The 19,090-nt window shown below is 36.1% G+C and overlaps 1 protein-coding gene across 1 annotated transcript in view; it reads right to left on the bottom strand.

Annotated features, from left to right (window-relative positions):
* Positions 1-2,072: 2,072 nt before the first annotated feature.
* The window catches only part of SUCLA2 (succinate-CoA ligase ADP-forming subunit beta), a 42,793-nt gene continuing 25,775 nt past the window's right edge, over positions 2,073-19,090 (bottom strand). Inside the window, exons 6-11 of the mRNA XM_072610568.1 lie at positions 16,795-16,933; positions 12,609-12,770; positions 12,375-12,517; positions 6,124-6,244; positions 5,613-5,701; positions 2,073-2,845 (exon numbers count right to left, since the gene is read on the bottom strand). Of these exons, the coding sequence (XP_072466669.1) occupies positions 2,771-2,845; positions 5,613-5,701; positions 6,124-6,244; positions 12,375-12,517; positions 12,609-12,770; positions 16,795-16,933 (729 nt within the window). The 3' untranslated portion in view covers positions 2,073-2,770. The remainder of the gene's footprint in view (positions 2,846-5,612; positions 5,702-6,123; positions 6,245-12,374; positions 12,518-12,608; positions 12,771-16,794; positions 16,934-19,090) is intronic.

Here is a 19,090-nt window from a genome sequence, read left to right as displayed (position 1 = left end):
GGAAAAGTCACTTAATATCTCCGTGTCCTAGGTAAATATAATCATAAGTCACAAAACTATTGATGATCTGCACTGGAAAAGGAACTTTCCTCATGAGAAGTTCCCTGCACCCATGAAAACCACAGATTTGAACCAAAAACCTGTTAGTAGACACAGTGCCAAACATTAAGCCTTACACAATGAATGATACAATAAAACCTCACAGTGCTAGAACACTAGCAGTGATCAGGTCAGGATAAATGCTGAAAGATGGGACAAGTGACACAAGTCAAGCTGAAAAGGTCAGTTGGGCTAACAGCTCTACAGCATTTTAAGGTTTACATAGCTCTTCCCTTATAGCATCCCTGGAACGGAGATAGTGTCTGAGTTATAGCCCTTTAACATATGAGGAAACTAAGGTTCAACAAGTGTGAAGACTTTCCCATCATCACAATTATAAAAGTTAGAATTCAAACTAGCCCTTCTAAGACCAATGTTCTTTCAATTACATCCAACTTCTTCAGAACCACATTGTCATCATGGATTCTTTTGTATCATCTCATTGCAAATCAGAGAAAGTGTACAGTCTGACTGATGAGGCAGACAGACATGAGATAGTATGTTAAATCCTTCTAGTTCTATGCATAGCCCCAAAATAGATTACGTGCCTCAAGAATACCATTTGGTTTCTCTGGGCTGCAGAGGGCATACAAGCAAAACAAGGACAAGTCAATCTCTGACCTGGGCATGACATAATAAATGAATAACCCACAGCCACCTTGTGGAAATATTAAATACTAGCTAAATATGTGAATAAGCAAATAGAGATAAAAACCTAACATTCACAATTTATTGTGATAATAGTTTCAATTTGGTCTCTTGACATACAACCAAAAGAGAAACAATAATAGGTAGCAAAATTCTATCACCTCATAAATTTCCTTATTATTATTCTACTACAAGCAGCTTGGTTTATTTCACAGCTAATAATAACAACATTTATACAGTTCTTTAAAGTTTGCAGAGATGTGTGCAGATAAGTAGATAGTTGATAAAGAGATGAATGAATGACAGATGGAGGGACAGACAGACAAATGCTAGACTGAGATTGAGACAGACAGTTCAGACAGGCAGACATAATTTGATCCCCACAAACCATCCTAAAGTAAGTGCTATTATTATTCCCATTTTATAGAAAACGGAGGCACAGACTGGTTAAGTGACTTGCCCAGGGTCACAAAGCTAGTGTGTATCTGGTGCAAGATTGGACTCAACTCTTCCTCACTCCAGGTCCAGAATTCTATCCAGTATGCTACTTACTTGCCACAATGACTATGTAATTCATGCCCATTAAAGTAGTATAAAGGGCTATAACAGCAATTAACCAAAGCAGTGGAAATTCAAATCATATGGCAAAATCATTAGCATTTAATATTAATCAAATTTTAAATAAGTAAATATTTTAACTATTAAGTGACTTTCCTTGCATTCCTGGCAAGAAGACTGAAAAACAACTGTTAATTATGCATCCCCTTCCAAAATACCCATTTATTAAATAGCAACATTATGCTCAGAAGTGAAGACAACACACACATAGAAAACAAATAAATATTATATTTCATAGACTGCCTTCAATCAGTAGCAAAAAGTATATTGTCTCACATACAACATAATATACAATAAAACAGTCCAATATTAACAACAGAATTCAATATACCATAATCACATAGCCTTATGACGTCAGACTATTCTTACCCCAAACACCCCAAGTCCATAAGATCTGTCGATCACTACATTGTAAGACCACAGAGAAAGAGCAAGAAGGGACCATAAACCCAAACCCCTAACTTTACAGATGAGGAAAGTGAGACTGAGAAAGGTTCAGTGACTTGCCAGGATCCCCTAGCTAGTAGGCATCTGAATTGGAGTTTGAACCCAGATTGTTCCTGAATCTAAATCTAGTCCTCTAGCTACTATACCATGCTGCCTTGAAATATTCATATTTGCTTATGCCAAAGATTAATTCATGACTTTCTACTGTCTAAGTTATTTTTCAAAACTTAAAGGCTGACAAAACAAACAGCAGTCAGAACCATTTTGGGAGACTTTTATTAACTTAAATTGGCATTCTTTTGTTTGCTAAGCCCTCAGTAAATATGCTTTATTTGTTCATATACAAAACTACATAGTGCTTATTAATAGCACCACAAAATCACGAGATTTTCAGTGCTACAGTATTTTGTAGTGATTAAAATATAATGTCCAAATAATTAATCAGTCACTTCACTGAAACACATAAGGGAGTACTCTGAGGAGTGTTTGAAAGCACTGTTTATAAATAATGACTGGTAGGTCTTTAGACAGGTATTGAAGATAAACGCCTCTGATATAAAACATTATTTCAATACATTTTTCCATGAGACTACTTTTTGGACCTATCACTAAGACTAGAAGAAATAAAAGTTTATCTTCAGATAGCATTCATAGGAATCTATTATCAACCAAAAAGCTTCCTATCTGATGATAACAAACAGGCATACTGCAAGTAACATTTTGTAGCAGAAGCTGAAGGAGGCTGCAACAAAAGAAACCAAATTGCTGCATTACACTTTCTTCACATGAACTGACCATTCTGGATGGTAAAGTTAATGTAGATAAGTTACTTTAAAGTTTGTGTGCCTAGAAGGCAATTAAAGCCTCCAACTACACAAAAGGAAAAAAAACCACAGAACACAGTATTTCAAAGAATATAGAACACTGAACACTTTCAGTAAGTCACAGCAGTTCCAGATCAGATTGGCAACTGAAACTTCACATCCACCTGAGCTTGTTTGGCTAAGGTGACTATTTCTGAAAGCTTTACCACCTGAAAGAAAAAATGAAACAGTTTGTAAGTACATGTTTCCACAAACAAAATAATCAATTTTTTCAAACAGACAATTTTAGGAAGGCACTCGACCTCAAACATGCAGTTTCTAAGTCAGGCATCACCTGGACTTAGCTGCAAAAGAAATAAGGAGTTATTCATAAATTGCTATTACTTCCAAATTCATTAGGAAATGTAATTAAGTTAGGCTCAAGCAGTTCACACTTCTGCCTACTGGCCATTAAGTCATAAATACTTAACTCCTAGGCCTCCAATCCTCTATTTCCAAAGGCCCACTTGATGTGTCCTCTTGAACATTCTCCTGTCACCTCAAATTGAACCCTCCTGTCTATTAATCTGCTAATAATACCAATATTCTATGAGACTTAAAAATCTCAATGTTACCTTTAGCTCATTTCTATCCCTTTCTATCTTATCCAAAATTTGGTCACTACATTCCGCCAATTCCTCCCTTATCCTTCCCTCTATGATCTCAGTATTAGTGCTCACTGTAAAATGGTCCTCTTCCAAAAGTGCCCTCTGCCATTCCCTGACCTTCTTATTATCTGTCTAGATTACTGCAATAATTATATTCCCTATTACCAGTTTATCCCAATTCAATCCATCCTACATCATTCCTGAAATACTTCATGTCACTGCTCTGCTCAAAATCTACACATAGTTCCCAGCTACCTGAAGCTTGGGATTTACCAAACTTGGTTTTTCAACTATTTGCAAATAGCCACTGTTCCATAAATAGGCTATATTGTTTTCAAGCTCCTTTCATCACTCTGCTCTAAAATCAAGCATCCTAGAGTATCTACATAGGACTGATTAAACCACAAAGCTCCAAAAAAGTACATAAACTCGGAAAATAAGATAAATGTTCTATGAGGTCAGATGTTTATCTATTTGCATAAAGCAGACAAGGGAGAAGAACTTACTAGCAAATTGCATCAGATTCATTATTTGACTTAAATACAACTCCCCCCACAGAAAATAATGTAAGAAACAGAATACTAGTTAGTTTTGAAAAGCTTACTGCTTGATTAATGCAAGAAGCAAGTATAGCAAAAACAATTATCTAACAATGCAGGGGATTATTATTTTGGAGGGAGAGGAATACAGGTTTCACACCTATGATTTCATCCCTGAGAGGGGAACTCCAGAGTAGAAACTCCAGAAACTAAAACAGCTTCTTATATTAGACAGTTCCCTAACAACAGAAGTGTCAAACTCATGGGGCAAAGCCAGATTAAAATGTAACTGGGAAATGTTTAACAAAATCAATAAAAATACAATCCAACATAGTGTTAATCTGTGGCTTTCTAAGTCAATATGCAGCCAGCAGGAATCCTTCTCTATTTGAGTTTGACACCACTGCCTGAGAATACTGAGAGGGTGACTTGTGCTAGGCCACAAAGCCAGTACAGTATGTTATCAGAGGAATAATTTGAGCTCAAGTCTTCCCAACCATAAGATCCTCTAGTCTCTAGTTATACAATTAGGATGGAATATGCCCCAACCCCCAAAAGGGCTTCAAACTTATACTAAATGGTTGTTATATCTTGGTTATATCGTATATCTAAAAGTGCCGATTTTTAAAGTAAAAACACAGACACAGACACAGACACACACAGACAGACACACAGACACACACAGACACACACAGACACAGACACACACAGACACACACAGACACAGACACACACACAGACACACAGACACACACAGACACACACATACACACACACATACACACACACACACACACACACACACACACACACACACACACACACACACACACACACACACACACACACACACACACACACACCTTCCAGCTCAAGATTTCCGAACTTCATTTGCTCACAGAACACTTAAAATGTATTCCATAATCTCAATACATCACTCAACACACTTTATTATTAAGTCTATACTATGTGCCACGCCCTGGGCTAAGCACTGGATTTCATCAATGTCGGAAGCACATTTCCATCCATCTATGCTCTAGTACATAAACTACAGAGAATGCCTGACGCACACAGAAGTTCAGTGACTTGTTAAAGTTCACACTACTTTGTTACTCTACCTCTCTATAGAACATAAGAATAAGCAATGTTGGGAAAAATTGAGTCAAAAGAGGAAATTAGGCCAATTTTAATACCAAAAAGCTACTACATATAATATGTATTTGTGTTTGTGTGATGTTTCATATTAAAAATTTGAAAGAGAAAATGGCATGATTTTCTCCAGAACCCTTTATTCACTTGCCACAGAACCTGGGTCCTAAAAACAGTTTGTACAAACTTTCTATTTCTACAAGCACAATCTTCTTGTCTTGCTAATGCCACTCCCTTCTCTTTGGCTTTCCAACACTGTAACCATAATCAAATCAATACTGGCACTGGTACTGCCAAATATTTGCTAATTAACTTTGCTTCAGCTCCATTGCCATGTCTATGATCTTTCTATTGTTTTGGCTTTGAGGGGAAAAAAATGAGCACTCTACGTTCACAACCACTCCAAACTAAACAATGTCTGACTTACTAGTGGCCATTAACACAGTCACTGAATTATTAATATTTATGTTATATCACTAAAAATATTGAATTTAATAATGTGTCAACAATTTTTTTGGAAATTCAATTAAAAACTGTTATTGTAAAAGAATTACCAGTGTTTTCCAAAATCTATAAACAGACAAAGCTTTCAGAAAATGTTGATATATGCTAAGACTCTTAGATCATTAACACCTGCTTACCATTTTAGCAGCTTCATCCAAGTCATCACAAGCAAGAATTTTAAGTCCACTATCTGCTATCAATGCTTTGGCATCATCAACTCGTGTACCTGGGGAAGAATCAAATATAAAAATGCATTCAAAGGTCTACACAAATATTTAGAATTCTTGTCACCATACACTCTCAAAGCAAAACTGTGAGCAAAGACACAGTATAATCAGGTAATCTAAAAGTTTATAATCAAACGAGATACCTCAAGGGCCTTAACTTACTTTATGTTATATTATGCAATGAAATCAAGATATCAACTCACAAATTTCATAAAAATTAAGGGATCTATAAAGTGACATTGTGAAATAAGATATGACTATACTTGACCTAATGAATTCTACACATTTATATTCATATATAATGTTGTTTCATAAGGAACTCACACTTAAAAGCACCTACATTCCTCAATATGCTAAACTATCTAGGATAACTAAGGGATTATAGATCATGCAATAAATTTAAACTTTCTTGAATACTCACCTTGTAACCGTACCACAATAGGTATTTTAATTTCCAAATCCTTTACTGCCATGACTATACCCTGTGCAATAACATCACACCGCATGATTCCTCCAAAAATATTAACTAGAATAGCCAATACCTGTAAATAAAGTATATTTGGTAGATTAAAATTATCAAAATACGTGGACTTTATTTAGCATGCACTTTCCTGGACTGGTGAGTGTGTCACAGACCCCACTATATCTGGTCAGTACTACACTAACTTTACATTCCATTCCCTCTTTCTGACATTCCCCTTTCCTTGCCACCACACCCTCAAGACTACTGGACCTTGAGATGCATCCTTTTTCTGAACTCTGTGGACCAGAGACCATAACTTCATCCTCTCAGCTCTTGAACTCCCATACAAACTGGAGTCCAGAGGGTCTTAAATTGTGAGTGCACCACATGGGCTACTATGTATGACCCCAGCTGACCCCAGTTGTGTTTATATTGCACCCAACTAATCTTCTTGCCTTGGTAATGTCCCCTCTTTACCCTTTCCAACTCTGTAACCATAATCAAAGAAACAGTGATGGGGCTAATCAACTCCTTGCTAATCAATTCCACCTTGGTTCCACTGTCATCTAGATATTTCTAACCAAAACACCCCTCCCTAGCCATCACTCCCATAAGTGCCGTCTCCTCCTCTTAAGACATAAGCACCTTAAGAGCAGAGACAGTCTCAATTCTGCATTTGTATCTTTTGTACCTAACATAGTGCGTAGTACATAACACTTAATAAGTGTTCTTTTCTCCCTCACTTAAAACAAAGTCAAGTGCAAGTCATGTCATTATTTCTCTGATGGCATGGTCTTCTCCAGCAACAGAAGGACAAACACACACTAATACTGTTTAAAAGTTCCTACTCTACTTCTTATTACTACATACAGACAGAACTGACATCCTCTTACACTTTTCAATGTTCGAAATTTATATGTATATAATCCTTTCTAAAACACAAGACTCATGGAGATCTCTCAGATAATTTAGTTCAACCCAAATAAGGACCCTAATATAAATGGTCATCTAGCATTCACTTAAAGGAAGAGAGAATTAGCATTTTAAGTGCCTACTATGCTTAAACACAGGCCCTATGCTAAATGATTTAAAAATATTATCTCACAACCATTCTGTGAGGCAAATACTACTATTATTTCCATTTTATAGCAGAGGAAACTAAAGCAGACAGAGGTGAAATGACTTTCTCAGGAGCACAAAGTTAAGTGCATGAGACTAGGTTTGAACTCAATTCTCCCTGACTCCAGGCCACCTGCTCTATAGACTCTATATATACACTGAACCACCAAGGTACCTCTAAGACTGAGAAATTCACTCCCTCCTCAGGCAATCCATTCCACTTTGGGGAATAGTTTTCTTTGTAATTCTACACTATAGTACCAGTTCTACCTCTTAAGGAACTGCTAGACAAGGGTAAATGCCTCCTCCCCCCTTCAAATACTTGAAAGTAGTGATTTTGTGTCCCCTTACCCTCCCCATTCCCATCTTCTGTCAAGTATCTCTTTTCCAGCCTTAACTCAAGTTCTTTCAGCTGATCTTTGGGAGTTGCTGTGACATAGTAGAAAAATCACAGGACATGGAGTCAGAGAGTTAAAGTTCTAGCCCCAGATTTGATACTTATTAGCTGTCAAGTCATTTGTACCTCTCTAGGCCTCAGTATCCTCTTTTATTAAAGGAGGAGACTAAACTAGATAGCTTCTAAGATCCCTTCCAGGTCTAAATCTATGATTCTAAGACCTCTAAGAGATCTTCCAGTTCTGAATCTATGCTCTCATAACATGAATAGCATTTGCTCCTCCCATGTTCTGGACATGCTCCATCTTGTCCTACAATGTGGGCCCCAATACAAAATTCTAGTTTAATCTGACCACAGAAGAATAGACTTTTGCACATTTCTCCTATCTCTCCGTAATTTCTAGCCCCTACTCTAGTTCTACATTTTGAACGTAAGCAGAACAAATCTAACATGACTGCTCTTCAAGTACTATCTGCCACGACTGTTGTTGTTCAGTCACTTTTCAGTTGTGTTTGACTCTGTGACTCCATTTGGGATTTTCATTGCAGAGGTACTAGAGAGGTCTGCCAATTCTTTCTCCAGCTCATTTTACAGATGAGGAAACTGAGGTAAAGAGGGTTGCATGACTTGCCCAGGGTCCCACAGCTAGGAAGTGTCTGAGGTCACATTTGAACTCAGGTCTTCCTTACTCCAGGCCTGGCACTCTATCCACTGTGCACTCAGCTGCTCCAATGATACCCTCTAAGCTAAACTTTCCCAATTCTTTGAATCAATCCTCATATAGCATATTATTATTTCATTTTCTCACCATTTTAGTTGTCCTCTAGATTACGCTTCCTAATATGTGGTACCCTAGACCAAATATTGTATTTCAAACAATAAAAATCACATTTAAGAATCCTAACACATTTCCCCCAAAGGAACATGTTTCTAAAATTATAATGGAGGTCAAATAGGTATTTATGATTTAACATGAAGATACTTGATTTACACATAATTTTTCAGAAATATTTTTATGTGCAAAGCAAGGCCAAGTTGAATTAGTACAGCATTTTGTAATACACCTATTTTCCCTTAATCAAAAAAGGAATTTAGTTCAATATAAGAACTGAATTTCTTCTCTCATCTAAAACAATATAGGAAAATCCAGTGAGGATCTGAGATAAGAGCTCAACATTCACAATACTGTATTTAATAATACAAATAGCCACTGGAACGACAAAATAAAGGACAAACATGGTCACTAAAAAATACCCATGAAAAAGGTCAGTGGGTAAAGCATTGGGTCTAGAGCTGGGAACACTCATTTTTCCAAGTTTAAATTTGGCCCCAGGCAATTTCTACGTTTGCGATCCTGAGCCAATCACTTAATTCTGTTTGCCTCTGTTCTTCATTTGTAAAATGAGGTCACAAAAAGTCTGAAATTCATGAAAAAAGGCCAGTGAAGCTGAAACTAGCTAGAAATCCCAGAAAAAAGATAATGTGTCATTTGAAGCACTCACACACAGCCAGCGTGCTAAGCCAACTGTGCCAACAATAAAGCCAACAACAAGGTAAAATTGTACAAACTCCAGGTGCATTGTTAATAAGACATTTAAACAATGTCCACATCTAGTACCTCCAGCATACCAACTCTACAAGAGAACCTAGAGACCGTGCTGAAGTTTATCAATGGCTTTTTGTTAATGATGTTTATACAAGCCCTGAGGGATTAAGTGATTTACCAAGAGACTGTCATATAGGAGGCTAGGTGCTTAAAAAATGCTTGTTGAACTGATTTGACAGAGGATACCAAAGAGTAAAATGACAGATCTAAGATGTGAACCTAGATCTTTTGACTCAAATATCCAATGAATCGTCTGTCCTTTACAACAGGCTACTTAGCAGAAAAATCAGACAAATGGCCTTTATTAAGTTTAAAGGTCTACTCAGGTGCCCTGTCAAACAGAATCTTCTTGAGTTGGGCTCATGGATAGTGACAGGAATTCAAATTTTGTCTAATAACAACAAGAATAATAATAGGTACCATTTTCTACAGAACTTGAAGGTCTGGACAGCACTATATATGTTATCTTATTTGATTCTCACAACTTGTAAATTGAGTGACTAGGAGAAGATCATATAGCTAGTTAGTGTCTAAGGAAGGATTTGAACTCAGGTGTTTCTGACTCCTAGTCTAATACTATCTACCATGCCACCTAGTTATCATGTAACATAGCCAGTGTCACCCACAAAGTTGTGTTTAAGCAACTTGACAATGAAAAATACAAACACACCCACGACAACTTATAAATAACATTATAACCTACTCTAGTCCTGATGACTATGCATTCATATATAGGATATATGAAAAAGGAAGAATGTGTATAGTTTAAATTTTAATAAACCCATATTTACTGATTGTAGCTCTGCTTTTTTCAACTTTGCTTTGTTTTTGTATACATCACTCATTTCATTTTTTTCATTGATTTGGGGGAGGAGGGATACCCTGTTCTCAAGAGAGATAGTGTAATATGGTAGAACCTAGAATCAAATTCCACCTCCATTACTTAGTTAATGATTCTAGAAAAGTCACTTCACCTGCATGTGCCTCTGATAACTCCCCAAGACTTATCTACTAAGTCATAGAGGGAATGATTGACATGCATTGGAGGAAAACATTCCCAAACAATTCTCCACAGTAACAAAATAAGAGATCCTTTGTTCAAATTAAAGAGATTTCTTTACTTCAAAACTTTCTTGACAAATACCTGAAATGGTTCCTAAATTTATCATTTGAACTTTAGCTATCCCTCACAACTTTGTGTGATCTACAATTTTGACAAGGATGTCACATATGCCATTATTCAAGTAATTAAAAACAAAAGTTAAACAGCATGAGATCCAAGAACAGACCCTTGGAGTCCCCCAAGTAAGATCTCCTGTCTGTCTTGACACCAACCTGCTGATAACTACTTTTTAGATTTACCTAAGTCTACTATCATTTAACTCACATCTCTCCATCTTGTCCATAAGAATATATCACTTTCCTGAGCAATCCATCTAGTTACTAACCATGTCAAAAAAAAGGCAATGAGACTAGTCTGATGTGACCTGGTCTTCATAAAGCCATGCTGGTTTTTCCTAGGTGCAAACTAACCATCCCTTTAATAATGGGTTCTAGAATTTTGCCAGGAATCAAAGTCAAAGTCATTGGCCTATAATAATGAGGTTGATTCTGATCTTTCCAGTTTGAACATCAATCTCCTCAGAAAAGACAAAAGCAAAATAAGTCAAACACTTCTGCCTTTAGTCATCTCTTAATGACACATCTTCATGAGATTGAGTCTATTTCTCATCTTCTTGCTCCAAGTATATTACTGTATATGATAAACATTTTATTATTCTCAGCGTATTTTGACAGTAGTTCTTTTGAGTTTTCCTTAAGTCCTTTCCTCCCTCTTTTTAATACTTCTTTTAATAACAGCTCATCACTGTACAACCATGTCTATTGGTTTAGTCATTTATTAGTGTGCTTGTCCTTCGTTACTGAAGAAGACCATGCCATCAGAGAAATAATGGCATGACTTGCACTTGACTTTGTTTTAAGTGAGGGAGGGCTGTGCAGGTCACCAGACCCACTTCTCCTCCATAGCCATTTGAATCCAGTGACCAGATATTCAACAGGATGACTGGAGAAGACCCAGGATGAGGTAACTGGGTTAAGTGACTTGCCCAAGGTCACACAGCTAGTGAGTGTCAAGTGTCTAAGGTGAGATTTGAACTCAGGTCCTCCTGACTCCTGAACTGGTGCTCTATCCACTGCACCACCCAGCTGCCCCCATTTATTGGTAAGTGTTTAACAAAAGATGCCTGTGCCATTCCCATTTCTTTGGAGCCATTTTCAACTCTCTAAATCATTTAGAATTTATTTAAGCACTTTTCATCTCCCTTGAATCATATTCCATTTCAGAGTCTCTGCTCATCTTTTTCTCTCAATACTTTTTTGCAATAAGTCATCCTAATGTCTGGAGAATCTGTCTATGGTTCTCTTCATTTACTATTAAGGATTCCAACATGACACAGTCACTTTCTCCCAAGGTTAGATATCATAAAACTTGCTGGTCAGAATTATGAACCCAGAACTAAATATTAGTCCTCTTTGTTGCTTCCTGAATTTTCTTCAAATAACCGTCAGCAAGGGCAAGTATTTATTATATGCTCTGTTTTTAGAAGAACTGTTTTTACTAGAAGTAACTTTCTTAGGCCTTCTCCCTCCCCCACTATTACCTCCCAAACAAACTTTACTTTTTAGGATGGTCCTAACTAAAGATGAAAGGTAGAAACACATATCATTCTACGGTCCTTTTAAGTTATTCTTTCCTAAGGTCCCTTCAATTTTTCTTTTTTCAAAGAGCTTACGATATGTTCTACAAAAGTCAAAGTATACCTTTCACTTTTTCAAATGAAACAAATACACACTAATGCAAACAAAAATCATGCACTATTACTTTTAATATGCTACTAGGAAAAGGAAAGAGGTGTTTTAAAATGAGAAATAGTCTCACTTTCCAGGATTAATTTTTTCTTTAAGAAAAAAAGTCAAAAGATTCCAAATTGTGCCAAAATTCAAATTAGTTTAATCATATCTGCTTTAAAAAAAGTTATTCTTTGATTCCACTATTTAAATTATGAAACATGGTCCTATTCTTACCTTTTTATCTGAAGTTATAAGTTTAAATGCTTGTGTCACTTGGTCAACTGTAGCACCACCTCCAACATCAAGAAAATTGGCTGGAGTCCCTCCATGAAGTTTTATTATATCCATTGTGGCCATAGCCAAACCAGCACCATTTACTGTTAAAGGTGGGGAGGAAAGGATAGATTTTACAAATCATATAAATAAAAATTATATATTAACCAATCATACACAACACATATACCGTACCTAAACATCCTATGTTTCCATCTAAGCCTATATAGTTGAGATCTGCCTTAGCTGCTTCTTTGTCTCTCTCATCTTCTTGAGTCCAGTCTTGAAGGTCAAAGATTTTCTTTTGACGATAATATGAGTTAGAATCAAAATTGATCTTCGCATCCATACACAGCACTTAAAAGGAAGAATAATGGAAACATAATTTTAACTTTGAGTCAAAGACAAATGATTTCCAACAATATTCCTGTTCTATAGGATCAAATATTCTTCAGTTAGTAAAAGGCATCTACCATCATTACTTCACTAACAACAAAGATTTCACTTTTATATCCATTGATAGGATTATGGTCAAGGATTGACAAACCAAACTTCCTTTTAGGCAACATTGCTCGGAGTTAAATCTGACAATGGACTCCACCTCACAACACCATCCCAACTCATAAGCAGATGAATGAAAGTTCAGCAGGCAAGTGATCCTGATACAAAGCAACTACATCCAAAAGTCAAATAAAACTCAAGAACTACAGTGTGGCCATATAGATAAGTAACAGTTTTGATGGAATAATTTATTCATGCACTAACTCTGTGCTTTCAGAACATTAGCAGGTAAATAAGTATAGTGGCCAATGCCTTCATTTGTGCAAGCTTTCCAGTAACTAATCCAATAATATACACATAATAACCAAGAGAACTTCAAACAATGCAGACAGTAAATATACTCTCAAAAGGTATACGTTACCCTGAATTTTTGGAAAATGAGTCATTTACATAAAGGAATCCTATGGTGATTTCTCTTATGGCATAAATAACTGTCCCCTCCCTAAACTTTCTTTAACACTTCAGGATTTTTATATGTTCTGTTTGAAGTACCATACAAATGTGTTTATTAAAGTATTTTAATATCTACTTTGTATATAAACTGCCCTGAACCTGCAAACTTTTCTATTCTATAGTTTGTACCCATATACCAACAGTTTGAAGTCTGTAAGGGACGTTAGTCTCCCTGGATCATTTCCTTGACATGGCATAGAGGCTGGCATATAGCTCAATAAAACTATGAGCTATGCCATGCAGGGATACCCAAGATGGACAGGTCACAGTGAAGAGTTCAGTGGTGAACCACTGGAGGAATGGCAAACCACTCCAGTATCTTTGCCAAGAAAATCCATGGACAGTACTAAAATGATAAAAGAGATGGCATTTGAAGATGAACCCCTTAGATTTAGGGATTGATATGATACATAAAGTGCCTGAATAAATACAGAGAGAGGGTCACAATATTGTACAGGGGGCAGAAACAAAATACATTCCAAAGAAAAAGAACAAGAAAGCAAAATGGCTTGTCTGATGAGGTTTTACAAAGAGCTGAGGAAAGAAAGAAAAGGAAAGGAGAAAGGGAAACATATAGCCAACATAAAGCAGAATTCCTAAGAGATTCATAATCTCTTGCTAAGAGATGAGCAAGGATAAGGAAGTTTTCTTAATGAGCAATGTAAAGAAACAGAAAACAATAGAATGGGAAAGATAAGCGATCTCATCAAGAACACTGGAGATATCAAGGGAACATTTCATGAATAGGTATGATAAAAGACAAGGGACTTCATAGAAGCAGAAGAAATTAATAAGAGGTAGCAATAATACACAAAAGAACTAAATACAACAAAAGAAAGATCTTAACATCACTAATTAACACATTGGTTTTGTTACGGATCTAGAGACAGATATCCTAGAGCAGGGATAGGAAACCTGCATTCTGCAGGTCATATGTGGCCTAGAAGGTTCCAAGTCAGGTGGGTCTCAGGAAGAAGCATTGATAACAATAAGGCAAGTGGAGGTGACAGAATTCCAGCTGAACTATTTAAAACCCTAAAAGATAATGCTATTAATGTACTCAATATGCTAGCTAGCAAGTTTGGAAAACTCAACAGTGTTCAGCAGATCAGTTTATGTCTCAATCCTAAAGAAGGGTAATGCCAAAGAATTTTCAAATTACTGAACAACTGTGCTCATTTTACAAGCCAGCAAGGTTATGCTTAAGATTCTGCAAGCGATGTTTCAGCACCATGTGAATTGAGAATTATGAGAACAGCAGAGGGACTAGAGAACAAACTGCCAACATTTGCTAGATTATGGAAAAAGCCAGGGAGTGCCAGAAAAATATCTACTTCTGATTCACTGACTACACTACAGTCTTTGATAGTATGGATCACAATAAAATGTGGTTAAGACCTTAAAGAAATGGAATTACCAGATCATCTTGCCTCCTGAAAAACCTGTATGGGGACCAAGAAGCAAGAGTTAGAACCAAACATGGAACAGACTGGTTTATTAATGGAAAAGGAGTACAACCAGGCTGTATTTTGTCACCTTATCTATTCACTTACATGCAGAGTACAACATGTGAAATGCCAGCCTGGATGAACCAAAAGCAGGAATTAAAGTTGCCAGGAGAAATAGCAACAATCTCAGTTATGTAGACAATACTACTTTGACAAAAAGTGAAGAAGCATTAAGAAGTCTCTTGATATTGGTGAAAGAGGAGAGTATAAAAGCTGACGAAGTTTAACATCAAAAAAAACTAAGATCTTGGCAACTAGTCCCACTGCTTCCTGGCAAACAGAAGAAATGGAAGTAGTGTCAGATTTTATATTCTTGGACTTAAAGCTCACTGTAAATGGCAGCTGCAGCCACGAAATTTGAAGACTCTTAAACTCCTTGGAACAAAACCTATGGTAAATCTGGACAGCATACTAAAAAGTAGAGACAAAGATCCTACAAAGGTCCATATAGTCAAAGCTATGGTTTTTCCAGTAACTATGCATACAGCCATGAGAGCTGGACTATAAGGAAAGCTGAGCATTGCAAAATTGACACCTTCAAAACATGGTTCTGGAGAAGACTTGAGAGTCCCTTGGACAGGAAGGATATCAAATCAGTCAATACCTAAAGAAATTAATTCAGGCTATTCACACTGGAAAGTCAAATATGGAAGGTGAAGCTTAAATACTCTGGCCACATTATGAGAACACAGGACTCACTGAAAAAGAATCTGATAGAAAAAAAGGCTGAAATCAAAAGGAAAAGAGAATAGAAGAAGAGGAGATGGAAATATAGGATCATGAAAAAAATGAAACCCTTCAAGGGATAGTGGAGGATAGAAGGACCTGGAATGCTACAGTCAATGGAAATCACAAAGAGTCAGACATGACTGAATGACTGAACAACAACAAACAAAATATTAGAGAAAATAAAAAGATAATATAAGTGTGCAGTTTTAAGTATATTAACAAGGCCAACATGGTGAATTTGAAAACTATTCAGAAAGTCTAGAGAGAAGTAAGCAACCTTAAATACAGCTTCCATTTCCAAAGAAAAATGTGAAACCAAACCACAAAAAGCCAAAAGGCAAGTCTTTATACTTTTCATTCTATTTCATCATTGTCGTTATTTCTTGAATATATATAATAAGAAGAAGCATTGGCACAGCCAATCCAAGTCAGTCGAATCCCACTTTTCCCCTTGGAAAAAAAAGGTGACATAACTAACTCTCACTCACAGGTAACCCTTTAAGACTATAATTTGCAGAGAAGTTACCAAATTGCATTAGGAGAGGGAGTTTCCTTTCTTGGTGTTCCCAGCAACAATGAAATCACAGGTCCAATTCCTATCTCTACCCTATTAGGTATAGGATGTTACACTAGGATGCAAACAGTCTTAAGAGAACTCAAAAGACTACATAAATCCTCATAAACAATACTGTCACTGACTTATATAACACTTTGTAAAAAGCATAACTAATGCCCTGTGAGACAAGTATCAAACTTACACACTAATGTCTTCATATTTATGTTAGCATTTTAACCAAAAAGATAAGTAACAACTCATCAAGTTATTAATCACAAGTTAAAAATCATAAGCTTTCTTCAAAATCAATGTTAGCAGTTATAATTCCCTCTAACATCTAATTTCTACTTTATTCACCCTCAACATGTGGGCTATCCCACATGCCTGTACTTGAGGTACCTCTTTTAACAAATAGCCTCAATGTTTCTTTCTGTATCATTATTACTCTGCTTTAAAATTATGAGTCCAAACTTAAGAATACTTAATTCAAGTTACTAAATGTAATATCAGACATGGGGATATACATACAAAGTTAACACTTAAATACTTTTAGTGATAAAAGAAGATACTTTACCACCGCCATCTGCATCCTCTACCATTGGATTTATTTCTACCATGGTTGCATCATATTTCAAAAATAGTCCATACAACTTGATCATGTTCTCTGCTGCTGAATCCACAAGATTTGAAGGAAATCCCATGTTCCGTGCAAGCTGAATCAACACATAGCACAAGTTTTTTCTTCTAATTTGTTGAAGTATAGTCAATACATTTTAATAACAGAAAGTTATTTTGCAGTGGTACAAATTTAGAGGAAGATATTTTCAAGTATTTTTAAAGTTTCTGAATTACACAAGGATCCAGTAAAAGTATTTAAGTGAGTAAGACAGTGAATATAGCAGAGTAGGAGTGCTAGATTTAGAGTCAGAGGACCTGAGTCCAAACCTGGGCTCTATTACTGTTTAACTATGAGCAAATCATTTCACTTCTTTGTCTCGCAGTTTTCTCAACTGTAAAATGGAGGTGTTGGATTAAATCACTAAAGTATCCAACACCTCCCAATTATGAAAATATGGAAACATCAGTGAAAGGAAAGACACTTTAGGATACTCTAATAAAAAATAAATTGTTCAATCTGCACATAAATGGATAACCCTATCTGTTATAAAACTGGACTTTTAAATGATATCCTAAAATAATAATTAATTTACTTAAAAACATAATAGACAGGAGTTAGAATTACATTTTGTGAGGTATCACAAAGATTGTCAGTACACTGATCTCTAACATCCTTTCAGGGATAAACTAACAAATTACCCACCCCTAACAGTAATGAATTATTTTCCTTTTCAAGATTCTCTTAGTAAATAAATACATCAATGTAGAACTTAATGTTTAAATGAAACTTAAAAATTAAGCAAAAAAATCAGTCATGGAAAGCAGATGAGAACTCAAATTACATTTAGCAGAATGACTAAAGGCTAATTACCGGCAGAGTAACCTTTTGCATTTATTTTGACATATTCCTCATTTAAAGCACAATCTGGCCATGACTAGAATTTCAAGATTTAAGTTTTTATTAATAGTTATGTCACCCAAACTAATAACCACATTACATTAAGTTGCTATGCCTACTATCCAAAAAACAGCAGTTATGAAAACCACCTTTTCCTTTCAAGTTGTTCAGATTCTTACATTTTGTAAGGCGTAGTGAAAAAAATGAGATTCTTACAACATATTATACACACACACGCAAATGAATTTTGTCCCCTTTGAAGCAGTTACCTTGCGAAGCTGTACACTTATTTTAACAATACTATTACTGATCAAAACATTTTTGGAACTCCCCTTTGATGCTGCCTACAGAGACTGCAGCATTTGTTTTTAAATATTTTCAAATAGTGGCAAATCATCATTTGAGGAAAGATATGACTCTTGAAAACAGCAAAAAGATGTTTATAGTCAAATCTGGCAAACAAGGTAGTCAATCAAGCTGAGTAATAGCATTTTGTTCAAAATCTATTTCTCAGAAAGTACACTAAGGAACCAAAGCACTGACAAAGCAAACACGCCACAGTTTACTTCTTTTTTCTCTCAAATGCTTCTGAATTGTTATATGATAGGTCTGAGATTGTTTGAAATTACAAATTGAGTACTACATGAGCAATGACAATGACACCAAAGAAACTGTTAGCAGTCCAAAACAAAACAGTTGGTTGGGAGGGGGGAGGGAGGAAAGGAAGGAAGGAGAGTGGTGCCTTATCATTAATAAAGCATGCTATATATTTAATAAAGTAAACAGAATGGAGGAGTCCAGTGAACAAGCATTCTCTGAACATTATACTCCAAAATTACTATGATCTGTCTCCATTTCACAATCCCTATTTCTGAGCCCACTCAATCTGTTCACCCTGTATAAAATGTTATCTGAAAACATCTTATAGCAATGATTTTCTCTCCCATGTTTCAAATCTCCATGGATAATGAGACTCCTTTCTACAGAAAGGAATCCCAAGCCCACTCTAGTCTGTGGACTCTACATCCCAATAAAAATCAATCAATACTGCAGGGTGGTGTGGTACAAAAGGTAACTGGAGTACAAAGTCAGATAACCTGGGCTAAAGAATTGGTTTTTATCAGCCATGAGTCCACTGGACAGTTATAACCTCTTTGTGCCTCTATTTCTTCAGCTGTAAATTGAGGAAAATAACATCTGTGCCTTTTCCTGAAAAAGGCTATTACACAAACTTGGCACCAAAGTACAGGTTTGAAAAGAAACCTCTCCCCATTCTTCTGCATAGATGGGGGGAAGGGGGGGAGCCTCATGGATCTGAATCACTTTATGTCACATTAGACTTGTTCAATATGTT

This window comes from Notamacropus eugenii, chromosome 5 (genome assembly GCF_028372415.1).
Source record: "Notamacropus eugenii isolate mMacEug1 chromosome 5, mMacEug1.pri_v2, whole genome shotgun sequence".
NCBI lineage: Eukaryota > Metazoa > Chordata > Mammalia > Diprotodontia > Macropodidae > Notamacropus > Notamacropus eugenii.
Note: the sequence above shows the minus strand (reverse complement) of the source record. Positions and strands in the feature narration are given on the sequence as shown.